Source organism: Felis catus, chromosome B3 (assembly GCF_018350175.1).
Source record: "Felis catus isolate Fca126 chromosome B3, F.catus_Fca126_mat1.0, whole genome shotgun sequence".
NCBI lineage: Eukaryota > Metazoa > Chordata > Mammalia > Carnivora > Felidae > Felis > Felis catus.
In genome coordinates, this window is record NC_058373.1 from 146754729 (window position 1) to 146782620 (window position 27892).

Below are 27892 nucleotides of genomic sequence, written 5' to 3' on the forward strand. Positions count from 1 at the left end.
TTTCCTTGATAAGGAGCGACGTTGAACATCTTTTCATGTGCCTATTGGCCATCCGGATGTCTTCTGTAGAGAAGTGTCTTTTCATGTTTTCTGCCCATTTCTTCACTGGGTTATTTGTTTTTCGGGTGTGGAGTTTGGTGAGCTCTTTATAGATTTTGGATACTAGCCCTTTGTCCGATATGTCATTTGCAAATATCTTTTCCCATTCCGTTGGTTGCCTTTTAGTTTTGTTGGTTGTTTCCTTTGCTGTGCAGAAGCTTTTTATCTTCATAAGGTCCCAGTAATTCACTTTTGCTTTTAATTCCCTTGCCTTTGGGGATGTGTCGAGTAAGAGATTGCTACGGCTGAGGTCAGAGAGGTCTTTTCCTGCTTTCTCCTCTAGGGTTTTAATGGTTTCCTGTCTCACATTCAAGTCCTTTATCCATTTTGAGTTTATTTTTGTGAATGGTGCGAGAAAGTGGTCTAGTTTCAACCTTCTGCATGCTGCTGTCCAGTTCTCCCAGCACCATTTGTTAAAGAGACTGTCTTTTTTCCATTGGATGTTCTTTCCTGCTTTGTCAAAGATGAGTTGGCCATACGTTTGTGGGTCTAGTTTTGGGGTTTCTGTTCTATTCCATTGGTCTATGTGTCTGTTTTTGTGCCAATACCATGCTGTCTTGATGATGACAGCTTTGTAGTAGAGGCTAAAGTCTGGGATTGTGATGCCTCCTGCTTTGGTCTTCTTCAAAATTCCTTTGGCTATTCGGGGCCTTTTGTGGTTCCATATGAATTTTAGGATTGCTTGTTCTAGTTTCGAGAAGAATGCTGGTGCAATTTTGATTGGGATTGCATTGAATGTGTAGATAGCTTTGGGTAGTATTGACATTTTGACAATATTTATTCTTCCAATCCATGAGCAGGGAATGTCTTTCCATTTCTTTATATCTTCTTCAGTTACCTTCATAAGCTTTCTATAGTTTTCAGCATACAGATCTTTTACATCTTTGGTTAGATTTATTCCTAGGTATTTTATGCTTCTTGGTGCAATTGTGAATGGGATCAGTTTCTTTATTTGTCTTTCTGTTGCTTCATTGTTAGTGTATAAGAATGCAACTGATTTCTGTACATTGATTTTGTATCCTGCAACTTTGCTGAATTCATGTATCAGTTCTAGCAGACTTTTGGTGGAGTCTATTGGATTTTCCATGTATAATATGATGTCATCTGCAAAAAGCAAAAGCTTGACTTCATCTTTGCCAATTTTTATGCCTTTGACTTCCTTTTGTTGTCTGATTGCTGATGCTAGAACTTCCAGCACTATGTTAAACAACAGCGGTGAGAGTGGGCACCTGTCGTGTTCCTGATCTCAGGGAAAAAGCTCTCAGTTTTTCCCCGTTGAGGATGATGTTAGCTGTGGGCTTTTCATAAATGGCTTTTATGATCTTTAAGTATGTTCCTTCTATCCCGACTTTCTCAAGTGTTTTTATTAAGAAAGGGTGCTGGATTTTGTCAAAGGCCTTTTCTGCATCGATTGACAGGATCATATGGTTCTTCTCTTTTTTTTTGCTTAATGTGATGTATCACGTTGATTGATTTGCAAATGTTGAACCAGCCCTGCATCCCAGGAATGAATCCCACTTGATCATGGTGAATAATTCTTTTTATATGCTGTTGAATTCGATTTGCTAGTATCTTATTGAGAATTTTTGCATCCATATTCATCAGGGATATTGGCATGTAGTTCTCTTTTTTTACTGGGTCTCTCTCTGGTTTAGGAATCCAAGTAATACTGGCTTCATAGAATGAGTCTGGAAGTTTTCCTTCCCTTTCTATTTCCAATGACAGCGTTTCAAGAGGCCCCATATCCTGCAGCTAGAGGACAAATAGGACTGAAAATTGGGCCCAGGACCCGGGTAGGATTACAAAGCAGGTTGAAAAGCCCAGAGGGTCTTCCCATGAAGGGAAGGGCCTCGCAGTGAAGAATGGGACCCCAAGACCTGGGATGAACGCAGCTGGATTGGGGTCTGGGATCATGCAGAAAAGGAGGTGCAGGCCTCCCCACCAGGTCCAGAGCCCATCCTGCGGTTGTGCTGGCCAAGCCTGAGGGAAACACAAAAAGGAGACGAAAACCCATGAAGGCATAATCGTGCCATCGTCACACACCAACAGAGTGCACTTGGTCTTTGGGAACGCGTTGGATCTTTTTTATGGCCACAGGACAGAGAACAGTGTGTGAATGTTCTGCAGGTTTGGAATAGCGGAATGTGGCTTGTCAAGGCCTGTGTGTGCTCAGCAGTTCGGCTGGTTGATTAAAGCATTAACGGTAGGTACATCTTTATTAATATGCATCTGCTGGCCATGCACATTGCTGGGGGGTAGATGTTACCATCTCCCATGGTGACTGGGAATCTGTGTAATTCTTCCCACAGGTCTGCTCATTGTTTGCTTTATCTTTTTATTTATTTATTTTTTAAAAATTATCTATCTATCTATTTATTTATTTATTTATTTACGTCCACGTTAGTTGGCATATAGTGTAATCATGATTTCAGGAGTAGATTCCAGTGATTCATCCCCTACATATAACACCCAGTACTCATCCCAACAAGTGTGCTCCTCAATGCCCCTTGTCCATTTAGCCCATGCCCCTCTCACAACCCCCCCAGCAACCCTCTGTTTGTTTTCTGTATTTAAGAATCTCTTATATTTTGTCTCCCTCCATGTTTTTATATTACTTTTGTTTCCCTTCCTTTATGTTCATCTGTTTTGTCTCTTAAAGTCCTCATATGAGTGAAGTCATACAATTTTTGTCTTTCTTTGACTAATTTCACTTAACATAATACCCTCCAGTTCCATCCACAGAGTTGCAAATGGCAAGATTTCATTCTTCTTGATTGCTGAGTAATACTCCATTATATATATATATATATATATATATATATATATATATATACCACATCTTCTTTATCCATTTATCCATCGATGGACATTTGGGCTCTTTCCATACTTTGGCTATTGTCAATAGCACTGCTGTAAACGTTGGGATGCATGTGCCCCTTTGAAACAGCATACCTGTATCCCTCGGATAGATACCTAGTAGTGCAATTGCTGGGTCATAGGGTAGTTCTATTTTTAACTTTTTGAGGAACCTCCATACTGTTCTCCAGAATGGCTGCACAGTTTGCATTCCCACCTTGCTTTATATTTTGAAAGCTGTGGCCCAGGAGTGTGTACATTTAGAGCTGTGTCAGCCCTCTTTATCTCCAGTAATGCCTTTTGCCTTCAAGTCTGTTTTATTTGGGATTAATATGGCCATTGAAGCTTTCCTTGGGCTAATATTTGCACAGAATGTCTTTTGTAAACTTCACCGAGTTAGCTTAACCAGCCCAATATTTTATATTAAAACATAAAGCATAAAAAACACATTATGTATAGACATATTCCCCCGAAACCTTTGACATTTGAGTAGAGCATTTAGCCCATGTATATTTGAGTTTATCCCTATTGCAGTTCCTGGGTGTGCAGGTTCATGGGTCTCATCAAATTTGGAAAGCTTCTGACCATTATTTGGTCCATTATATGCTGCTGGAAACCGTGAATTCAGACCCATCTAGTTCTTTGGCTCCTGGTCACTGTGGATCCTGCCTTTCTTTCATTTTCTCGGCGTGTTACTTGATCAACTGCTGGGCACACCAGCCTCTCTTCTCTGCCCCATTCTTTGCTCACATGGGCACCCTCCTCTCTCATCTCAGACCCAGAGGCCCAGGGCACCCCAGTGGGACCTCTAGACCTGGCTTCAGACCTCTCTTCCCAGTTGGGCCACCCCACCCTGTATGGGGCTCTGAGCTCGGGCTCTGCCCTGGGCCTCTGCGTGTCTCCTCCCTCACCATGCAAATATCCACCTTGACCTGCCCACCTGACAGCTTGAGGGACAAAATCCTCAGGAAAGGATACTGGGTGGAATAGTGCCTCCCTCCAGATTCATGTCCTCCCAGAGCCCATGAATGTGACCACATCTGGAACTGGGCTCCTTGCAGACGTGATCAGTTATGATGCGGCCATATTTGAATGGTTGGCCCTAAATCCAGTATGACTCCTGTCCTTGTAAGAAGAGGGACATTTAGACACAGAGACACAGGGACACAGGCAAATGCCATGTGATGATGGAGCAGAGATTGGCCTGATGCTCTAAGGCCACGGGATGCTGTGTCTCTGGCAGCCACGCGAAGCTGGAAGAGGTGGGATCCTTCCCTAGAAGCGCTGTGGGGGCCTGCCACACCTTGACTTCAGACGTCCAGCTTCCACGGCCTAGAGGGCGTGGCATTAGGTGCCCCATTTACAGCCACCCCCAAACTAAAGCCAGAAGAGGAAAGAAGCCACGTGTGTATTTTTGGGGAATGGTGTCTCTGGCGTGGTGGCTGTGTCTCTCAGTGCGCTGCAGGCAACTCTGTCTGCTTGTGTGTCCCCACTGCACCATCGGCCAACGGCCTCATCATGGCCCCGTGAAGATGACAGGAGTGTCCCCTGCAGCCACGGGTGGCCGTCACCCCCCCTCCGTGGTCGGGAGTCTCGTATAATTATTTTCTCCTTTCGTGTTTGTGTTTCTTTGGTTTTGGTTGTTCTTCTTCCAACTTTTAAATTTGGACTCTTGGTTAACTCCGTGTTTTCTCCCCTCCAGACACGTAGGCTACAGTTCCTCTGCTGACGTGATTCGAGATGTGTGCGTCACTAGCCTGTCGTCAGGGAGCTTGCTGTGTGGGACCTGAATATTTTGAAATGTACTGAGTTGTGACCCAAGGCTCAGCAGACGGTGAGTTCCTGCCAGTTCACTGTGTGTTTAAGGAATAATTCTCCCTGAGTTCTGGGTGGGAATGCTGCGAAGTCTGCGACTGTGCTTGCGGCCCTGCTGTCGCCTGTCTGTAGGGCTGTGCTGACCTCTCGAGCCCACTCGGGCCAGGCCCTGACCCACCCTGCTCTGAGCCTGCGTTTGGGAAGGCAGCATGACCTCTGCTGGGCCAGATGCTGGACGCAGCCGCAGCGCCTCCCTCTCTGCCCAGTGCCTCTCTGACTCCTGCCCTCCAGCCTCGGCCGCTGAGTGCCCTGCTCCTGGCCTCTGGCACTCCCTGCCTCCTGGCTTGGACTTCTCTTCTGTGCACACTCCATCCCTGCTAATCCCCACCAGTCCCGTGAGGATAAACGCCACCCATGTACCGGTGGCTCCAGATTCCGGTCCCCATCTCGGGCCTCTTTGCTAACACGGCAGCCCAGCACCCCTTGTTGGATGTCTAATGGGCAGCTCCAACTCGCCATCTTGGAAAGGGAGCTCTTGACCCCGATCTCGGTAAGTGGCAATTCCATGTGTGCTGTGAGTTGGGAGGCCCTGTGGGTGCAATTCTGCAAACCCATCAGGTCTTGTGCCCCAGGATGTGTGTGCTCTGAACCCTGCTCTCTGCTGCCACTGCCCCCGCCCTGCTGCCTCCGTCTCCCCATGAGACTTCTGCACAGTGGGCTTTCCATCACCTCAGAGTGAAGCCCAGGGCTCATTTCTGCCCCAGGACCCTTTCATCTGCTGCACCTTCTGCCTGCAGTGTGCCCCTTGCCCCCATGCTGACCCTGCAGGTCAGTCACACCCTCTAGGATGTGTCAAATAGCACCTGCCGTGGATGTTTGCGTCTGGTCTCCTTGTCTTTTACACGACATTTCCTTGTTTTTAACTGTGCTGTTCATCCCTCATCAGGACGATGGTGCCACGGTGCAGGGGTCCGAGTCCTTCCATGGTAACACCTGCCTGGCACACAGCGGGCTGTTGATGAGTAGCCACTGTCTGGATAAGCAGTCATTTGTTTGAAGTGGCTTTTCTTTGGTTCGTTGTGTGTTTCCTTGGTTATTTGTGTTTACAACCTACTGGAAATGATCTCTCCCTCCCCACCTTCCACTGAAAACGTTTCCATGCAGGTCAAATTCCTCCCGCTCACTGCATTTCTCCATCGTTCATTAACTTGGACTCTGTGATGGTGGCTAGGCCATGTACTCAGATACTTGGTCAAACACTAGTCCAGAGAGAGAAGGTATTTTAGAAATGTGATTAACATTTAGATCAGTGGCCACTTAGTAAAGCAGATTGCCTCCACGTGACGGTGGGCCTTGTCAAATCAGTTGAAAGCCTTGAGAGAAAAGGGGCTGAGGTCCCATGAGGAAGAGGGGTTCTACCTCCAGACGGCCTTCTGAACTTGCCCACTCTGGGTCCCCAGGATGCTGGCCCGTTTTATAGATTTGGGCTCACCAAGCCTATACAATCATGTGTCCGAACCTGAAAGTGCCCCCATTTATATGTATACATACTTTAAAAATAAGATCATCTCTCACACACACCTATCATTCAGTCATCTGCCTATCATCCATCATTGTTTATTCTCTGAAGAACTCTGACCAACACAGACTCTTTTTGACGTTAGATGCTTTGGCCTCTGTTTCGGGAGCTTTTTACTTTGTTTATGGGGACTCTGTCCTTATAGGTATTTGGTCTTTGCTCTGCAGGCAGAACTGTGAGTCTCATTTTTTAAAGTTCCTGGCCTTGCTGTCATTCTGAGAAAGTCCTTATTTACCTCAAGAGAATGTAAATGCTTTCCCGTAACTTCCTCCGGTCTTACTGTGGACTTGTGTCCCTCAGTAGCACTAATGCTGCCATTGGGGGCAGGGTCCCATCTCCTGGCACTGAAGCAGTCTTGTTCCGGCCACTTGTCTTCCGGAATAACCTCAGCGAACATGGGTTTGGCCGTGGGCCGGGAATGGACATCAGGGCCTTGGCTGGACAGCACAGGCATCTGGTTTCTGCCCAGGTGCTGGGAGGTCTCAGTCCACAAGCCCTGGGGGGCAGGGCTGGCTCAACCCTTCCCCCCAAACACCAAGACATGGGGTCCGGTCGGACGTGGGGCCTGCATGGGGCAGACGGCTGGGCAGCGGGTTCCATGCTGTGGGATCAGGTTTGTCAAGCTGTGATTTAGGTGTGGGAGGACACACATGTCCTGTTTATCAGCACGGCTGGAAACAGGTGTTTCTGCCCAGAGCAGGCGGCGTCCCGGCAGGCGAGGCTGCGGTGGCCCGGCTGAGCTGTGGAGCGTGCAGGACACGGCCCTCCCCTCGGACCACATGTCACAGCACTGAGTTCGGGCCTGTGGCCGCAGAGCTGGGGAAAGTCACAAACGCGTTGTGTGGAGGGAAACAGCCAAGCCAGGGCCCCATGGGGGCTGTCACATGCATCTGGCAGATAGTTTGGCCGAGGTCGGTTGGTGCTTATGTAAGACGAAAGGAGAAGTCATGGTGGAGGGCAGCCCACGGGATTCTTCTGCTGAAGAAACGAACCCGGCTGGCCAGGAGGGGCTGGGTTCACGCATGCTTTCCCCAAATGGAGCTCTGGCACTAGACGGATGTGCTCTGTCGTGTACTCTAGGGCATGTTGTAAGTTTGCTTCCTAGACAGAGAGAAGCTCAAATATGGACCTGCTGGTCCCAAACAGACACCCAGCATGCTCAGGGGCTTGGTGCCTTGCCCTCTTCCATTCTCCCGGGGCCTGCGGATGGGGCTGTGGGGTGTCAGTCCAAGGGCAGAGCCCAGAACCAGGGGCAGCTTCCTTGGGAACAGCTGGGAGACAGCTGTGGCCGCCCTGTGGCGTCTCTGGGTGAGGCTGGGTGGGAGGATGAGGTTGAGGTCTGGAGGCCCAAGTGCACACCCTCCTTTGAGTCCTGCCGGACCATTCATTCGTTTCTGTGCTCACTCATTCATTCCTTCAGCTACTGTGCATGCTGGGCGTGTGCTGTCCTTGCTTCTATGGGGCTTGGAGGCCGACTGGGAGGAGGACAGACCCTGGGGCAGGCGGATGGTTTCGGGCCGTGAAGTCAGAGGAGCAGGCCCGGATGGCCTTGAGGTGGCTGGCGCTGGGGAGGCCTGGCCAGTCCAGCTGGGTTAGGCAGAAAGAGCCTTGTTCCTGATGTAAAGGGAGCCCGTCAGCGGCTTTGAGCCGGGGCTATGGGCTCACAGGTCTTTAGGGGACCAGACCGGCTGTGGGCTGGGGAGGGGGCCGGCCTGGAGGAGGGCTGTACCACAGGGAGCTCTGGGTGGGTGTGACGTGGCTTGGAGTGTGTGGGAGGCAGGTCATGATGACTTCGGGGTGTCTTTCGGGGGCCACTCGGCAGGCGGTCATTTACTGAGGTGGCAGCCTGGGGGAGGGTAGACTTCTGAAGGAGGTAACTGGGAATACAGGGACCGCAGTGTATTGTAAATGTGTGCCGTGTGCAGGAGGACACATCCGGAGGACAAAGTGCTCTTGTGACTTAGGGTCCATGTTGCGGGGGACGTGCGTTCACTGAGCAAGTGTTTCTGAGCACCTACCATGTGCTGGGCTCTTCTTTCTGTGTTGGGCATCATCAGGGAGCCACAGAAAACACTGTGCTCTTGGCATTAACTTTCTGGGTGATGGGAAAGAAATAACCAACCAATATAATGAGAAAGGGAGCCCCAGAGTGTGCCAGAGGGGCAGAGGAGAAAACGCAGTGGGGGAGCGGCACAGGGCAAGGGCATGGCCACTACAGGACCCGTGTGCGGACGAGCTGTGGGGGCACTGAGGCCTCCTGTGAGCTCTGGACACAGGGCTGCCCTTGCCACTGATAGGTCGCTGAGGGCAGGGTGGGCAGGGTGAGCCCTCCGGGGCACAACCGTGGGCAGCCTCCTGAGTGGGTGCCACAAGGCTGGGGCAGCAGGTGGGCCCAGAGAGAGAACGGGACCTGTTCTCAGAGTTTGGCCTGAGACCCTAGATGGGGCCCCCTCGGCCGGCAGCAGTGACACGGGGACCCTGGGTATGAGTTTCCTGTGGCTGCCACAGCAAATCCCACAGACCTTTGTCTCCTCAGGGTCTGGAGCCAAGAAGTCTGCCCCCAGCCCCTGGGCCACAGGCGGGCGTGGGCAGACTCTGGGACACAGCCTGTCCCTGGGTTTCCCTGCTCCAGGAGCAGCACCTGGGCTTGTGGCCACCTCGGGCACCTTGCTCTGGTGTCACGCTGCCTTCTCCTGTGGCTCTGTGATAACAGTGACCCCCACCAGCCGAGACCACCTCTCTTTTTGTACCCTGACCTTGATGCCTCTGCAAAGTGCCTTTGCCCCAGAGGTCACATGCAGAGGCCATGGGGGTCGTCTGACCACAGCCCCGCGTCCGGTCGTGGCATGTCAGGTGTCAGGTGTGGGTCAGCCTCCACTGGCCACGTGCAGGGATGAGCATGAGCTGAAGCTGTGGATGGATGAGGGTGGGTGAGGACGGAGGTGGTGAGAGGGATGAGCAGTGACAGGGGGACACCAGCATTGTGGCATTGGGGGCGGGGGGGCCGTGGACCGGCTGGGCTTGACGGTGGCTGCCCTCACTCTTGCCCCTGGCCAGCGGGTGGCGTCCACTGTGCTCGCCTGCCCCCGTGACCACTTCCTCTTCTGCAGCTGGGGACCCTGGGCGACGGCAGGCTTCCAACGGTGACTGTGTGCTGGGCAGCACCAGGGTCTCCCATGCGCCCCTTCAGGCACGACTGCGCGCACTGCCCCCGCCTGCTGCACCGGAGGGAACAGACCCAGGAGGCCGTGGGGCCAGGCACACACAGAATGAGCTCCACGTGTGGGCAGCACCCACTGCCCCCAGCTAGGTGCATGGGAGCCGTGTGGCGCCTGGGCATGTGTCTGTGCGCATACGTGAGCACACACGGTCTGCAGACCAGTGCGTGTACTATGTGCGTGCAAGCACGAGCCTAGCGCTTGCACGTGTGTGTGCGTGTGCTGTGTCTGTAGGCTGCAGCGTGCGCGAGCGTTGCCTGTGTCTGTGCAAGCGTGCTTCTGTGTGAACTGTGCTTGTGCACATGTGTGCGTGTGCGTGTGCGTGTGGTGGGTGTATCTGTGAGTGTGCAGAGCGGCACCTCTCCCCCCGCCGGCTTCCCCACGGGGCAGGCGCCCATGGCCTGCCTGCCACAGCCGCACCCCAATCCCGGCTGGGACTCTCTCTCAGCCCCGGATCCTCTGAGCTGACGGAGGCAGGGAGACAAGAGGCAGGGTATGTGAGCAAGGTTGTTTATGGGGCCAGCTGGCAGGTAGGAAGGCAAGGGCCCACAGTCAGGGCCGCTGGTTCAGGAAGCGTGGGCTGGGTTTGGCGGCCGAGCCCTGGGCACAGGTGGACAGAGACGAGCATGGGGCAGGCAGAAGTGGGGCCGGGGCGCCCCGCACAGGCCAGAGTCCCAGCCTCCCTTCTCTGCGGGTGCAGGACATCCGCTCTCCCGGGGCTACTTCACCTGCAGCAAGAGCCCAGGGGTTAGGAAGGGGGCCGGTGGCCGGAGGGTGCAGAGGGGGGATGTGAGGAGCCAGGTCCCCAGACGACAGGGCCCAGACCCCCGTGTACTTGTGAGCAGGTGCAACGTGCCCGCTTCCTGGCCGGAGTGCTGTGGCAGAGGGGAGGAGCCTCTGATGCCTGACAGGCCCCGGGCCCATGTCCACGGCCCATGGCAGCTGCACATCCCTCCCGCTCCCACCAGGCTCCCTGGGCTGGCTCCAGTGTGCCCCCCACCGGGCAGGGCATCGACTCCCCCCAGCCCTGCACACAGGTGTGCTGGCTGCCTTACTTTGATGAAGGTGACGAAGCCGCTGTAGAGCAGAGTGAGAAGGAAGAGGGCCGCGAACGTGGGCCACAGTCTGCCTGTGTCTTCCAGGTCCGTGGAGCCGCCGCCGCTCTCGTCATGGCTCTGGGGGGGTGGGGGGGTCATGTCCAGACCTGGAGGGCAAGGGCGCTAGTGAGGAGGTTCGGTTCGGAACCCGCACACGACGGGTTGCTGAGTGACAGGGGACTGCTCCGGGCATGCTTCTCCCGACCCGGAGTCTGTGAGGCTTCTCCCGGCCGGGTCCCCCGGTGCCCACAGAGCCAGACGGGGCCCCCCACCCCGTGCAGCAGACGGGCCGGAACCGAGCACTGTGGCGCACAAGTCCCAGGCGCGAGCGGGAGGTGGTTGTCACCCGGTAGGGGTAGTCGCACAGGGGACCCAGCCAGGCAACGAGAGGTGGGAACGGCATGCACGAAGCTGTTCTGGGAGAGAGCCGGGAGGGTAGAGGGGCCCCGAGTGGCTGCCGCGGTGAGCTTGGGCGAGTGGGGGCAGGGCGGGCATGGCGGGATCTGCATCTCTGAGCAGCCGCTCCCCTGGACACTCGGGTGGGGGCCAGGATGGGAGGGGTTGCCGGGGTCCTGGTTCAGGGCCCAGTTCCTGTGTCACGGGGCGTGAGCGTGGAAGTCGTGTGCGCTTGCAAACTTTATAGAGGTCTGTTTATTCTAATAATGAAAACATGGCAATCTTTGTTAGTTTCATCTTTCTAGTAATTAAACCCTGTTGCATTCTAGGAAGGTGTTGGTCCATGAGAACAGGAAATATTAACAAAGGCAGCTGTCCTTGCTCCAGATAATTTGAGAAAACCTGTTCCAGACACGTGAAGTGTAGTGGTGAACAGTTGGGGGGTCTGCTGGACAGTCAAAAGTTACACAGTCCTGCACGGACAGTGCCCTGTCCAGGTAAAGGCCATGTGTTCTGACCCCCCACCAGAGCACCAGACTGAGCCCCAGGGCATCGAAGGCTGCTCAGAGGACAGGAGGGTGGGTGGGTGACATGTTCATCTGCACCCTTCAGTCCAGTGAGGCGGGCCAGGCCGGTGGGCTGCGTGTCGGGCTTGGCCCAGGAGATGCTGTGATGTGGTTGGATGTGATCAGAACTGCTGTTAATGACAGAATCTGGATCTCCTGTGGGTCAAACTCTGCTGCTTCTTATCTTGATTCTGGCTGAAGCTTTTCTGCTTCTTTGCATGTCTTTTAATTTTTGATTGCACGCTGGGCATTGTAAACAAACAGCCAGCACTGGAGAAGTGGAGCATATGATAGCACTTTCCTCGGGGCCGGGGTGAGGGCACATCTGGTCTATCTAATCAGGACTCAAGACGGTGGGATGTCAGGACAGTTGGCTTCAACTCCAATGTTTGCGGTGGGTCAGGCCCCTCCCTCCACTGGGCTTCAGAGTCCAAGCGCCATGCAGGACTGGAGATCTGTCCCAGCTCTGAGCACAGGTCCTGTCTGGGGCAGTCAGTGGTGGAGGGGATACAGTTGGGGCTCATCCCTATTCTTATTCCTCATGTCAGCCCATGTGGATGTTAAAGCTTTGACTGATTCCCTCAGGCCTCTCTCCTCCCTGGATGCCGATACCTCTGTCCGCCTGTGCCCAGGGTGGGGGTAACGTAACCGTGTCCGTCGGTGTCCAGGGTGGGGGTAACGTGGCCAACAATGTTGTCTTGCCCAGGAGCCGGGTCAGCTGGGCTTCTCTGAGTCCTCAGCTCTTCAGCGACTTTAAATAAAGCTGGTTAATAAAGTGCGTGTGGCGCCGTCCTGCTGTTCCCGCTTGCCACGCTGCCTTCGTCATCTGCGACGTCCTCACTGGAAGCGCACGCATCCCGGTGCTGGGCAGCAAGGCTGGGCTGTGCGGGCACGGCCGGCAGGAAGACACCCTCAAGGAGGCCACTGTGATTAGTGGGGGAAGGACTGGAGGCAGTTGGCAGAGAAGTCCGGACGCTATGGGGTCCCCACACGAAGTGGAGAGTGTGGGCCTGTGGGGGGTAAGCTTAGGAATCCCCCGGGCTTACACCAACGGGTTAACAAGGCACAGAGAAGTACGAAGCTATAGGATGCTCACCCCCGAGTTTGGGTAAACAAGACAAGGCAACCGAGAATAGGGGGGCATAGAGGCCCCCGATGCATAGGTACATGAAATAAACAAGATTAGGCATTCAGGGCAGGAGCACCCCCAATTTAGTACTATAGCAGCTTTCACGGGAGAATAGGACCAAGCTGGGTAAATTGGCGAACTGGACTATGGACCCCTGCACTGCAGGCGTAGCAGCCCAGAGCGGAGATGGTTAACGAAAGCAAAGGTGCCTTGTCAACCCTGAGGTCACGTGTCCTCCCTGCCTCATCCCCGAGGCTGAGATAAACAGAGGTGCTGCCTCAGGTCCTCTGTAAACAACCTTCCTCCCCACTGCCCGGCGCCCGGATTTTGTTTTGTATGAACCCAAACCCCTAACCCCGAGGATCCTCAAGACCCCCTTTCCCTCACGTCCACAAGTTAATGTTCACAGATTCCTCGTCTCTTTGTGCACGTCCATCGCCGTGTTTGTAAGCCTTCTGATCCTGATACAAACGGGGCAAGGGCCCTTATTCAGGTCTTGTTTTTTCCCGGACATTAGCCATCTCTCACTTTAATCCTGTGTCCCTCTCTCTTGATGGCCAAGAGAGAACTTTAGACTTGGAGTCTACGGCAGATGGTGACCCCATTGTGACAGAAGGAAAGGGGACTATGGGCCGACGTGGCAAGGTGCTGCCGCGGCCAGGCAGTGCGACACAAGGATTGCAGGACACCGCGGAACGCTAAAGGAGCTCCAAGAAAAAAAAACGCACACGCACTGGTTACAGTCTCTACCTGATGAGGTAAGGGATAAAGCGAAACTAGATTCGCCGCCGTAGAGCTTTTTGGGAGATCTGACATGGGGCAACTCCCTCCCTCTGACTCCCTAGCCCCTGAACAAACGCGCTATGTTCGAATTTCTCAGTCCCTAGGAGAGATAGCAGGGACTACTCTAAATTATAAGGCTCTCCTTAGATTATTGGCTGTCCAACAAAATTGCCCTTGGTTCTCAGAACAAGGAACTTATGATCTTGATGTGTGGGAACGAGTAGGGAAAATGTTAAAGGCCAGGCATTCTAGAGGGGCTAATACCCCCCTAAAGTAATCCTCACCTGGTCCATTGTCCATACTGCCCTTCTCCCCTCAAGCTCGGACGGTGTATATGAAGATGTAGTTATCTAAAAAGGAGGAGAAACCTCGCTCCCCCTCTAGCCAGCCTGTGCCTGTGGCTCCTTTACAGCCAGGAGATAGTCCTCCTCCCCCAAAAGGGTGGTACGATATCGATATCGAGCCTCTGAAAACCTCACCAACCTGCTCTGATAAAGTCCTCACCCCGGTGCAAAAGTACATTAAAAAAAGCCCATAAGGCCAGTAAACTCCAGCTATTTCCCATCGACAGGCAAAATGGGCAATTTGGTCATGAAGGCCTGCTCTTTCTAATTGTAAAAGAATTGCAAAAATCAGTTCGGCTGTATGTCCATCACAGCCCTTTTACAATGGGTATTTTAGAAAATATTCGCGGCTCTCATTCCTTGTGTGCCTGGGACTGGGGCTCTCTTAACATCATCCGGATCCCAGCCCAGTATGCTGTCTGTGCCCAAGAGTTTCATGATGTTCGCATGACTCGTGCTGTGCAGAACTTTGCCGCTGCTATTCTGGTGTCTTTTCAACAACTGTCTGACACAGGGCAGTATCCCCAACCAAGGCAGCCAGCCCAGCCTCCAGTCATTGTCAGCAAAGCAATGCACCGAAATAGCGCAGTGGATTTTACAGAGGGCATCCCTGATATAGGGACTCTAACTCTCTCTGTCTCACTGTTTCTCCCTATACACTCTGTTAGTCTTACTATATGTGAGGGCCTCTCCCTCATTCATTTCCTGGGTTAATAACTATGATGATTAGAACCAATTGTCTCTGGCTAGTCTACCTTGGGATAGACATTTTAAGGAATATTCCCAAGCAGCTGCCGAAACTCTTTTTGTTTGGGGGAACTTCCCTGCCTTCTCTGGCCCAACATGGACTGCCTAATTCCACTAGTGCAAAACAAAACAAAACAAAACAAATGATACAAAACAAAACAAAAATCGATATCTGTTCATCTAGCTGAGCTGACAGACTTTAGGACCATATAAACTCTTTTCTCTGTCCTCTGTGCCCTTCTCTGCCTTCAGGCCTCTTGGAGGTTCCTCACCTTTTCTGTCTTCTCTCCCCCTTCCTCCCATTTCTGCACCGCCTGGGGTAAGGCCTGCTATCTGAATCTTCAATGCTTCAGATAGCACTCCTCCCCATGCCGTCAAAAGGCAAAAACATGAAGACAAAAGCTTCTGCACTGCAAAGGAAACAATCAACAAAACTAAAAGGCAACCAACGGAATGGGAAAAGATATTTGCAAACGACATATCGGACAAAGGGCTAGTATCCAAAATCTATAAAGAGCTCACCAAACTCCACACCCGAAAAACAAATAACCCAGTGAAGAAATGGGCAGAAAACATGAATAGACACTTCTCTAAAGAAGACATCCAGATGGCCATCAGGCACATGAGAAGATGCTCAACGTCGCTCCTCATCAGGGAAATACAAATCAAAACCACACTCAGATATCACCTCACGCCAGTCAGAATGGCTAAAATGAACAAATCAGGAGACTATAGATGCTGGAGAGGATGTGGAGAAATGGGAACCCTGTTGCACTGTTGGTGGGAATGCAAACTGGTGCAGCCGCTCTGGAAAACAGTGTGGAGGTTCCTCAAAAAATTAAAAATAGATCTACCCTATGACCCAGCAATAGTACTGCTAGGAATTTACCCAAGGGATACAGGAGTGCTGATGCATAGGGGCACTTGTACACCAATGTTTACAGCAGCACTTTCAACAATAGCCAAATTATGGAAAGAGCCTAAATGTCCATCCACTGATGAACAGAGAAAGAAATTGTGGTTTATATACACAACGGAGTACTACATGGCAATGAGAAAGAATGAAGTATGGCCTTTTGTAGCAATGTGGATGGAACTGGAGAGTGTGATGCTAAGTGAAATAAGTCATACAGAGAGAGACAGATACCATATGTTTTTACTCTTATGTGGATCCTGAGACACTTAACAGAAGACCATGCGGGGGGGCGGGGGGGGGAAGGGAAAAAAAAGTTAGAGAGGGAGGGAGTCAAAGCATAAGAGACTCTTAAAAACTGAGAACAAACTGAGGGTTGATGGGGGGTGGGAGGGAGGGGTGGGCGGGTGATGGGCATGGAGGAGGGTACCTGTTGGGAGGAACACTGGGTGTTGTATGGAAACTAATTTGACAATAAATTTCATATTGAAAAAATAAATTGAGGTAAATTCATTGGATATCTAATGAGATAAGAGGCTAAAGCACTAACTACTAGATGTAGGTTTGTGCTTCTGACTTGTTGCAAAATAAAGACTAAGGATATTTGGAACTGTTAAAAAACATGCTTTATGCTTAATGGATTCATAAGTCTACCACCTAAATTTTTCTAAGTAACAGACAATTCACAATTGGTCGCTATCTAGTTTTCACTGGAGACTAAGGTTTCTAAGAGTTAAAATTCTGCTAAATGTAGTTAAAACTGATAAAAATAACAAAGCAACTCTGTATGTAGGAAAGTAGGAGATATGAAAGAAAGATATAAGAAATGTAAATATATTTTGTTGAAGGTAAAAGAAAGTAATTTTGTCCTATACAAGACTGGTTCTTTGCAGAGAAATGGCTTGGGACAAAGTCTAAATGCAAAGAAAAGTCGTGGAAGTTTCGTGCAGGAAATCTTTAAAAAGGAATTTTATGTGTGGTCGGGATGGACTAAAGTTAAAGTAAATGGATTTGAAAACTATACGGGGTTGAGATTCAAATTCCTCCTCCTTTGAGCCAAAGGCTGGGAAAACGATGGCAATACCCTTGGTGCTGGCCTCCAAATCCTCCACGTTTGTGTTGTTCCTGTTTAGCAGGGGACTGGATGCCTCTGCCAGATGACGGGGGGATGATATTTGAAGGGCTTTTACTCAGATACGTGGGAGCCGTTTTGCTAAACTTAGCCCATCGTATGCCACAAATGGATATTCACATGGCTGGAACATATTTGTGTGGGCATTGCCGAGAAAGCAGGGGAATAGACCTTGGCTTTGGCCCTTTAACCCCCTGCCTCAACGGCCAGTGATCGACATGTCAGTTACTGCTGAGCAGAAGTGAAATTAGTGCACCCTGCAACAACTGCAGAAAACATAACACATTTTCGTTAATGGTAATGAATAAGTAAGTCAATACATAAACGTGTAAATAATTTTAACAAAAAGGGTAAAACAGCAGGACAACATGCCCTTCTAAGTTGTTTCACTTAAGCCTTGGTTGGAATTCCCCATTTCTTACAATCCACAAGGCCAAGCAATTATAAAATGAGCATATATTATGCTCAAAACGTGAAAAAACAGAAAGGGGGAGATACCCCTGGCTGTCTGCATGACAACCTCAGCTTCTCGATCGGGCTATGATTACTCTTCACTTTTTAAATCTCAATCCTCAAGGACTCACCACAGCTGAGGGGCATTCTTTGAAATCGGATAAACCCTCTCACCCTATGGTGCTCTGCAGAAACCCCTGAAGGGGGGCCCACACAGACTGGGCCCACTCAGCTTCCCACCTGGGGTCGAGGATATGCTCGTGTTCTTTCAGATTCCCAACCTCTGTGGATTCCCTCAGAGGGAACCATGAGGGAATGGCATGGTGGACACCCCTAGGATATAGTCCGATGAACCAAGACTTCCAGAGAATGACCCCGAGGGAGCGGCCCCCATCTTCAAGATGGGAGAAGCCTCTTTGTGGACTCTTCATCCTGAAGCCACTCTACAAACACAAGTCCTTGCCCATGATATAACACGGGGAAGCCTTAAAACGCCTGTCTAACCAGGCTGGCATCCTCTTACAACACAGTGATATTGCATGTACCCCTGATTCGCATCTGATGGCCGTGACTTCTGTCATTAACAAAAATTCAATACGTGTAAACCTGATTATACTCCTTGCCCTCATTTGTCCAGGCCAAGCTCGATATTCATATTGGGCCCATCTCCTTAACCCACCTCTATTTGACAGCTTAACACTCCTAGGAGGCAGCGGGGTCAGTACTGTTGTCTGGACATGTCCTCCACTGTGCAGGGCTGCCCATGGCCGGGCCTGGGCTGTCGGGGGGTGTCCGAGCCACTGGAGGCTGGCACAGCCTTATTCTTATTAGCAGTAATGACACTGAGTTCATGGGAGGAGCCACTCTTAACCCTCCCTTCCAAATGGAACAAGAGCATTGGCTTTAAATGCCAAGACCTCAGTGGTGGCTTCCTCCAGCACCTCCTGTGTGTGTTACCAAACTCAACAACTTATCTGCTTGTATTAAACGAAGAATCAATTGGCTTTTGCAAGTACAGCCCAAAACCTCTACAAGGCCAGACAATTTTCCCTTTTTTCTCAGCTACAAGCTTTGCGATACCTCAAAAAACAAGCATATCTCACACTCCTAATGTTATAGCTTGCTCTAGTCTCAAATATTCAGACGACCCCTGGAACATTATTCCCTGGACAACCTGTCCAGGGAGAGACTGAACATAATCTTCACTGGGGTAATTGGACTGTTATGACAGGGGTCCTAGAGGATATCATGAAACAAAATAGTCTAATAAGACCGTATCCTCTGGCCAGCCTAGTAGGGGGATATTTTTTGGAAAAATGGAGATTTGTCTGGCCCTATAATTTCTGCATATAAAGGAAAATTAAAACGACCTTGGCTTGTTAATCTTTGGAAGCTAGGTCTTCCCTTCTTCACTCTTCCTATTAGCCACGGTGAAATTTATGTAGAACCACATGCTACCCTAACTGGGGCCTCCCTGTACGATAACCAGTTCACATGGACCGGTTCAAGGGACCAAATGTGTCCCTTCTCCCTATGTTCTCTTTGCTACCTCCACCATCCAGATCTGACAACTAGGACATAATTATAATATCTCTATGCCCCAAGGCTGGTTTATGTCCTGCATAAGTCATGATAACATCACCCAATTAAACATCTCTTCTTTATTAGTGCTTAGACAGTGCGTCTCAGCCTGGTTCCTGTTAACAGCTCTGTGTCCTACATGCATCCATCAGGACTAGGCGTGCTTTCCAAGCTTCTTCGACTCTGACACTCTGCTGCAAGGCGGAAAAGATTTGTAAGCCTGTTAATCACGGGCATCCTAGCAGCAGTAGGCGTTATCGCCCCTGCCACTGTAGCTGGAGTCAGCCTGCATCATACTATCCAGACAGCCCATGTCCTTAACGAATTAATAACACCAAAGAATCTGTAAGCCAAACTTCGATTAATAAACAAGTCTTGGCCTGCCTTGAAGCTCTTGAGGCTGCAGTGGAATTCATCGGAAAGAAACAGGAGGCCTTGTTCCTCTGCTCTAAACTGCCCTGTGACCCTAACAACCAGCATATACGCATGACTGCCATTCCTTAGAATCACTCCCAAGCTTGGAACTACCAGTTTAAAATAAAAATATGATTAGATAAAATAATAAATAATGCCATCCATGACAATTTTAAGATGAAGGCATGTCACGTGCCTCAATGAGGTGGCCGGGGACAGGCTGCTGGGACCCTGACCCGCCAAAAATGCGGTTTTTATGCTTGGGACGCTGTCCAGACACACCTTTGAAGTGTCTTTTCTTCCCACCTCTCTGACAATATAGAAGATTCAGATGACATTGAGCCAACAGCTACAATATACAGAGGATCAGCTTAAAAATGAATGAGCTGATTCCTGGGGAATGTGGCATTACCTAAATCCTTTCTCACTTACGGCTAGCACCCATCTCAAATTCTGGATCACTCTGGGAGGCAGAATGCTTTTACTGTGTCTCTTTTTATGTCTTTGCAGAATCTCCCTCCAAGCCATCCAAAAGCAAAAGGAGGACCAGGAGCTCATCATGACAGTTCTCAAACACAAGACTAGAAGAACCAAGAAAAGCAAAAAGGGGGAAATGTGGGGGGTAAGCTTAGGAATCCCCCGGGCTTACACCAACGGGTTAACAAGGCACAGAGAAGTACGAAGCTATAGGATGCTCACCCCCGAGTTTGGGTAAACAAGACAAGGCAACCGAGAATAGGGGGGCATAGAGGCCCCCGATGCATAGGTACATGAAATAAACAAGATTAGGCATTCAGGGCAGGAGCACCCCCAATTTAGTACTATAGCAGCTTTCACGGGAGAATAGGACCAAGCTGGGTAAATTGGCGAACTGGACTATGGACCCCTGCACTGCAGGCGTAGCAGCCCAGAGCGGAGATGGTTAACGAAAGCAAAGGTGCCTTGTCAACCCTGAGGTCACGTGTCCTCCCTGCCTCATCCCCGAGGCTGAGATAAACAGAGGTGCTGCCTCAGGTCCTCTGTAAACAACCTTCCTCCCCACTGCCCGGCGCCCGGATTTTGTTTTGTATGAACCCAAACCCCTAACCCCGAGGATCCTCAAGACCCCCTTTCCCTCACGTCCACAAGTTAATGTTCACAGATTCCTCGTCTCTTTGTGCACGTCCATCGCCGTGTTTGTAAGCCTTCTGATCCTGATACAAACGGGGCAAGGGCCCTTATTCAGGTCTTGTTTTTTCCCGGACATTAGCCATCTCTCACTTTAATCCTGTGTCCCTCTCTCTTGATGGCCAAGAGAGAACTTTAGACTTGGAGTCTATGACACAGGCCAAGGAGCAGAACCAGGTCAGGAGGAAGAGGTCAGGGGCCTGGTGTGGGGGGACCTTCCGTGTGATGCTTTATAACAATGATGATGCTGGGCATGTGCGTGTGCTCAGGTGACCAGGGGTGCACGTGCACACACACCTGCAGCCTACACCTGGGGCTCTGTGCATGACGGCAGACCAGTCTCCAGCCTTGGCTGAGTCTGTCCAGGGGGCTGGTCCAGCCTCACCTGTGACATCACCTGTGATGGAGAGGCCTGGTTTGTGCCTGGGGAGGGCTCCCATCTGCTGGGTGTAGGAGAGTGGACATTGGAGGAGGTCAGTGGGGACCTGGCCCTCAAGGAGCCTCGGGTGGGGGGTCGATCTCCTTACACACCTGCTTAGGGGATCAGGGGAGGGAAGGTAAGCAGGGCCAGGAGGCTGCTCTGATGACTGGAGAACAGATGTGCCTGGGGGCCTGAGCCAGGGAAGAGGGTGCCCAGAGGGCAGGGGGCAATGCTGTGGAGATGGGCTGAGGACCAGGAGTCCCAGCCTCAGTGGGGACAGGGGCTGGTGCTGGGACATCACGGGGAGGCCTGCTGGGACACAGGCAGGTGGACTAGGGGGCTGAGGAGAGCCGCCTTTCTAGGGGACCCTTCAGGCTGCTGCCCAACAAGATGCCAGCACTTCCAAATCTGGCTGTAGGAGGCAGTGGGGTCAGTACTGTTGTGTGGACATGTCCTCCACTGTGCAGGGCTGCCCATGGCTGGGTCTGACGGAGGGGTGTCTGAGCCAGTGGAGGCTGGCACAGCCTTCCTGTGTGTCCCCCCCCCACCACCACATTGCTGGCATGACCTCCACATGGCATCTGCCTCTACCCCACTCCTAGGGCCACCTCTCCATGCTCGAGCAGCGGGGGGATGGTGTCCTGCTACCTGCTTGGCCTGAGGTGTCCACCTCTGTCCCTCCAGGGCCTTGCCTGGGTGCTGCCCCCTGATGAGGTGGTGAGGGGGCCTGATAGCCAGCCTCTGAGGGGAGAGTGAGCCCTGGACCTCCAGTGTGAGCCCCCACCCTAGTGGGCCTCTGTCCCCTCTGCCCTGCAGGTGGCCTGCAGTCAGGGCCTGCTGTGGGCATGTGCGGGTCAGATTCTCTGGGCGCCCCAGCCCAGCTCCCACTTCTGGGTGTACCTGGCTTCTGAGGTGCTGACTGTTCTCCCAAGCCAGTGGGGGTCCTGGGGCTTGGGGAGGCTCAGATGTCCCTGGGAGGGTTGTGTCTGGGATGACCAGCCTCCCCAGGGAAGGCCCCTGCTCTGAGCTCAGCAATGGGGCAGGTCTTGGTGGGAAATGGCTGCTCCTTGGGGGCCCGGCAGGGGTGACACCTACCTCCCACCCCTCCTAGTCCAGCACATGGCCTGTGGACATGAGGACAGGCTTCAGGGGGACAGGTATCAGGGTATCCAAAGCCCTGAGTGCAGGGAAAATGTGTGCACACTCCAGGTGCCCACCAGGCTGGGGCAGGGTCATCCTGGCTGGGTGGCACAGACCCTTGGCTGCAGCCCCAGGACCCAGCCCTTCAGCTCCTCTGGGACTGCCCCCTCCCCCCCCAGCCCTGGCCCCGTGCCCATGTGTGACTCACTGGCCATGTCTGGGCTCCAGCTGGCGTTGAGCAACCTTCGGGAGGCCTCGTGCCGGACCACACACGTGTAGGTGTCCGGGCGAGGGGCCTGGGCTGTGCGGATGTGCAGGACGCTCCAGGTCTCGAAGGTGCTGCTCCCCAGCTCGGCTGCGGGGGGTGCAGTGGCAAAGGAAGCAGAGTCTACCTGGACCTGGTCCCTTAGCCAGGTGAGGAGGACGTCTGGGGGCGAGAAGCCGGACACCTTGCACAGGAGCCAGGAGGCTGCTCTGGACACAGTCAGGACGTGGACCGTGAGGCTGCTGGGCGCAGAGGCAGCTGCGAGGAGAAGCCTGGTCATGCGCGGGCCACCCGGGGCCTTGGGGGAAGCTGGGCGGCCTGGGTCCTGGACAGAGGAGCGGCTGTGCCAGGCGGGGGGTGCGCGCGCAGGGCCCCCAGCCTCAATGTGTTCCCTGGGGGGTGTGGAGGGGGCCTCACCGTGTTCCTTGGGAGCTGCGGACACCACTTGGGAAGCCACGCCCAGGCCGCTCAGCGTGCAGGTGATGTTGGCTCCCGAGGCCCAGGAGGCCACGGGCAAGTCCAGGCGGCTTCTCAGGCTCTGGGAACCATTGGCATTCTCCTCCAGCGGCCTAGTGTCCACACCCGCGTGCAGGGGCGCCCCGGCCACCTCCCAGGACAAGCGGGCCTCCTGAAGGCCAGCCCCCACTGCCAGGCAGGTGAAGGTGGCCTGTCCCTTGAGCCATGGGCCCTGCAGGGGAGGCTGTGGCAGGTAGAGGCTGGGAGGGCTGGTGTGGTTCCGACACTCTGCCAGAGGACAGTGGCCTCGGTCACTGGGGGCACTGGGGCGCGCAGACCCGGCCTGGGGGTGGTGCTGTGGGCAGTGCGACATGCCCTCTCTGACTCTGCCCGGCCTGCTGCTCTCCCTGGTGCAGACCCGGCCTTTGTCGCCTCCTGGCCTCCCGCCACCGGCCCAGCGGCTTGCTCCCGAGCTGGGCTGTCCCCGGGGCTCCCAAATCTGTTCTTCCCCTTCTTCCCCGCTCTGTGCCCCAGGGCACTGACCTCTGAGACTGGCGTCCGCTGTCCTTTCCGGCTCTCTGGTTTGCGCCTGGGTGTGGCTGGTGGAAGGCACTGCGGAGGGAGGTTGGGGGAGAGACTGTGTGCTGCACACGTGGTCGGGCCGTGGCCTCCCTGGGCCCCTCAGCCTTCCTGCTCTCTGGGGTTCTGAGACCTGCCCGGACCCGCCACTGCCCCCTAGTCACCACGCCACAGTCACTTCCACACTTGTGGCGACAATGGCCAGTGAGTTACCGGTCCCAGAAGTTTGCTCTGTAAAGGGTCAGACAGCAAGTCTTTAGGCTTTTCCGTCTCTCCTCCTCTCACCCCCTCCCCGCCTCCGCCATTCCTCTCAAACTGCAAAGACTCTTCCCAGCTTGTAGGAGGCTTGTAACAGCTTGTCCCAGCTTGTAACAGGCTGTGGGCAGCGTCTGGCTGCGGGCGTGCTGAGGCTCACATGCCCCGGGGGACGGGGACCGGTGAGCGAGTCCCGCTGCACAGACCGCTCTGCATTCTTGCCCGGGGGACTCCCCTGTCTCTTGATCAGTCCCCCCACATGGAGCCAGGGCCCTGGCCGTGTTTGGAGATGGGGGTGTCACGGCTCTGGCCTGGATGGGGACCACCCGTGGGGGGAGGCTCTCTGTCTGTCCAAATGCTTCTGCTAACGTGGCACAGGAGTGACTGTCAGACCCTCCTCCCGAGACGCCAGCAGGGCGACGGGGAGCCAGTGCGGGCGGGAGGGGAGGGCGGCTCCTGCTGCGGGGAGGCCTTGGGTCCCATGCCACGGCCCCCTAGCCTTCAGGGGGCATGCTACAATTCTGTAAGGGTCACTCCTGGCCGCTTTGGTGACACATCCTCACGTGAGGCCCCATGACAAGCTCAGGGCCCAGTCCTGTGGGCTGCTGGGTCAGCTGCGTCCCAGTCCTGGCCCGTGGGCCTGCCTTTGTCAGCTATGCTTTCGCAGGGTGTCTTGGGTGGGTCTCCTGTTCACAAAGGGCCAGAGGCGTGTCTGCTGGTGCCAAGCACAGGGCCTGGTGCACAGTAGGTGCTTGGTAGACGTCAGTTCAGGGCCTGTCTTTCCTGACTCAGATGGGACTTGAAGCCTTGCGGGAGAAGTCATGGAGGGCTGCCTGAAGGGGGCATCCTAAGAGATGGGAAGGCAGGAAAGGGTGTGCTGGGGTGGGGGCTCCTCACCTGAGACCCTGGCAGTGCTGGGCACTGTGGTGGAGTCCTCTGATGGGGTTGGCCCAAGAGTCGACAGGGGGGTCTTAGTTTCCCAAGATGCTGAAATCAGAGGAAAGTGGCAGGTGAGGGTCGGACCGTGTGTGCACTGAGGTGGGAGGGCTGCATGGTGGACGGGAGGACCTGGAAATGGCGGGAGGGAGGGACGAGCTGGTTGTGCTGTGCAGAGGTGGGGACTGGGCCGTGGGAAGCCTCACACTCAGCCTCTGCCTTTCTTTTGCACCCTGAGGACAGGGTCTGCGGGGAAAGGGTTTGAGGGTTGGGGTGATGAGACGCGACCCTCATGGGCGCCGTGCTGAGGCCTGGGTGCCTGTGTTGGTCCTTGGGGTCAGGCCCTGGTGGAAGGTGTGGGAGACCCTGGAGGGCCCTCCTTGTGGTCACCCACCTGGCCACTGGAAGGCCTTCTGCAGCTTGCCGCTGGTGGTGCTGCACTGGTGGGGGTCTGGCTTCCACCGGGCAGTCAGGAAGGACAGCTCAATGTTGTCTTGTGCCTTCAGCACGAAGAGATTGGTCTTTTTGGCCTGGTCCTGCTTCCCCGAAACCGAGGTCACCTGCACTGACTCTTGGGAGTATCCTCTTGTCAAGCAGGCCAGGACTACGGGGTCGCCTTCTTTCGGAGCTTGACACCCTGAGACCAAGGGGAACACGTGCAGCACTTCTCCGGAGGCTGAAAGACAGACACGGGGTTCCGGGGTTGGGGCTCCCAAGGGTGCGGGGTGGGGGTATGTGGCAGGGCAGAGCCGGCCGAGTGGCCGGGGCTCCCACTGTGGAGCCCGAGGTTGGGGTTGCCCAGACCCCAGTGCAGGGTGGTCCCTTCGTGATGGGCCCGGGGCCATGTGTCCCCACACCCAGGGCTCCAGCTGCTGGCCCCTGGCCACCGCGGCACAGGTGCCATTTGCCTGCAGAGGGGTCACGTGGCCAGACTTCTGTGTGGTTCTCCGAGGAGTGGGTGGGGTCGGCCCTCCCCCCCGCCCCTGACCCTGTGCTCTGGGGCGGGGTGGACAGGCTGTGTTGCACATTGGGCCCTATGGGCGGCAGGTCCCAGGATGAGGGACTCCAGGTGGGCTGTCTCCAGTCCCCTTATCCTCTCCCCAGGGACCTGGCTGGCCAAGGGCGGCTGAGCAAGCATGAGGCCCCTGAGGGCTCTGCTGTATCTTAGTCTGTGGGCCCTTTCCTCCTGGCTCCTGCCTCATCCCACGTCCCCCCAGGGCACCGTGCTGCCATTGCGTAGACAGAGTCAGTCATGCCCATTCTTCAGCCTGGACTGAGGTTGTCTGGGTGGGTGGGGGTGCCAACCCCCCTCCTCACTGGTCCCCTGGGGCGGGACCCACCTCTCTGCTCTTCCAAGCACCTGGCCACCGTGCCCCTGCCTTCTCCCATCCACATGCCAGAGGCCCCCGCTGCGCAGCCTCCCTGTCTTCCCCTCGGGCCCTGAACTTGGGTCTGTGGGCTGCATTGCATCCTAAACCCCAGTGCCTCAGAACGTGATCTTGTTGGGGGGACACAGTCACAGTAGATAAAGTCATGAGGTCATACTGCCAAAGGGTGGGCTCCAAATGCAGCATGACTGTCCTTACAAAAGGGGATATAGACATGAACAGGAAGTGCTCTGCATGAGGAGGACGGTGGGACTGGGGGGAGGACTGGTGATCAGACAGGCGTTATGCGCAAGGATGACGGTGGGACTGGGGGGAGGACCAGGGATCAGACACGGCGTTGTGTGCGAGGACGACGGAGGGACTGGGGGGAGGACCAGGGATCAGACACGGCGTTGTGTGCGAGGACGACGGAGGGACTGGGGGGAGGACCAGGGATCAGACACGGCGTTGTGTGCGAGGACGACGGAGGGACTGGGGGGAGGACCAGGGATCAGACACGGCGTTGTGTGCGAGGACGACGGAGGGACTGGGGGGAGGACCAGGGATCAGACACGGCGTTGTGTGCGAGGACGACGGAGGGACTGGGGGGAGGACCAGGGATCAGACACGGCGTTGTGTGCGAGGACGACGGAGGGACTGGGGGGAGGACCAGGGATCAGACACGGCGTTGTGTGCGAGGACGATGGAGGGACTGGGCGGAGGACCAGAGATCAGACACGACGCTGAGCGCGAGGACGACGGTGGGACTGGGGGGAGGACCAGGGATCAGACACGACGCTGAGCGCGAGGACGACGGAGGGACTGGGGGGAGGACCAGGGATCAGACACGGCGTTGTGTGCGAGGACGACGGAGGGACTGGGGGGAGGACCAGGGATCAGACACGGCGTTGTGTGCGAGGACGATGGAGGGACTGGGCGGAGGACCAGGGATCAGACACGACGCTGAGCGCGAGGACGACGGTGGGACTGGGGGGAGGATCAGGGATCAGACACGACGCTGAGCGCGAGGACGACGGTGGGACTGGGGGGAAGACCCAGGATCGGACACAACGGGCAGACGCCAGGGTTGGGGGGCATGGAGGGAATGCGCCCCCAGAAGTGACATGGTCAGCGTCCGGCTCCCGCTGCGTCGGCTGCCGCAGGAGAAGAGGGGCATACACGCTCCGGTGCCAGAAGTGGGGTGTGACAGAGCTGACACGTGGAAGTACCCATGTGGTGTCAGAACCCGAGGCTGTGGTTCTGAGGTGCACGTCAGAAAAAGCCGGACTGCCTTGAAGACTGTGCGCATGAATTTGGATGTTACAGGCAATTCTGATGAGGGCTTGGAGAGGAAGGGAGGGCGGAGGGCCTCATGTCTCGGCTGTGCGCCGTGTGGACACGTGGCTCGGGACGTTTCTGAGCAAAGTGCCAGAGGAGGGGCTGGGCCTCTGCTGTCTGCTCCTGGTGGATGTGGGAGAAGGGAGAGGGAGAGGAAGGCAGGGAGCTGGCAGAGAGGAGCCAGAACTAGAAGCTTTGGGAGGGTCTCTTCCTGTCTGGACACAGGGCCCAGGGTCTGGCCGGGCCTCCTTTTGCTAAGGCATCACCTGTGTGGTCCAAGCAAGCATGTCAGTAGCAGCCATGTGGTTACCCAGGAAAGGTCTGGTCTCCACCTGGGCCCTCGCTGCCACCGCCCCATGGCCTGTGGCCGCCCTGGCTGTGCGGTGTCCAGGCGAGCCTCTGACACGGGTCCCACCCCCGCCTCTGCCACGGCCTGGCCCTCGTCTGCGGTGGCCTGGGGGGACGGAGACTGTTCTTGTGCCTCCCCTCTGCCAGATGCTCTCCTAACCGTCTCACCAGAAACTTCTCCTCCCATCCACACGCCCCAGATGCCTCAGCAGGTGGGACAAACCCTCGGGACAGGGACTTGTAGGTGGAGAGCCCTGCTGGAGAGCCCTGAGGCCCAAGCTTGGTTGCTGGCTCCCGACGTGATTGGGACCCTCTCGAGCTCGGCTGCCGTCCTTCAGCAGACTGGATGAGCCTGAGACTCTGGGTCTCCCTCACGGAGATCTTTCCCGCCATGTCCCCTGGCAGGCAGTGTGCAGACAGACCCCCCCTTTCCCACACACGCTTCGCAACGAGGGATGGCCACCCCTGGATGCACACACAGCACACATGGGTGCAGTT

At 54.4% G+C, this 27892-nt stretch overlaps 1 gene segment (V, D, J or C); it reads right to left on the reverse strand.

The window, feature by feature from the left end:
* Positions 1 to 9118: 9118 nt before the first annotated feature.
* LOC105260702 lies at positions 9119 to 27787 on the reverse strand. The segment is given in 9 exon segments: positions 9119 to 9259; positions 10623 to 10771; positions 22059 to 22373; positions 22533 to 22926; positions 23115 to 23183; positions 24303 to 24392; positions 24736 to 24796; positions 24950 to 25017; positions 27563 to 27787. Coding segments are annotated over 9 exon segments (1425 nt in total).
* Between the last annotated feature and the right edge of the window lie 105 nt (positions 27788 to 27892).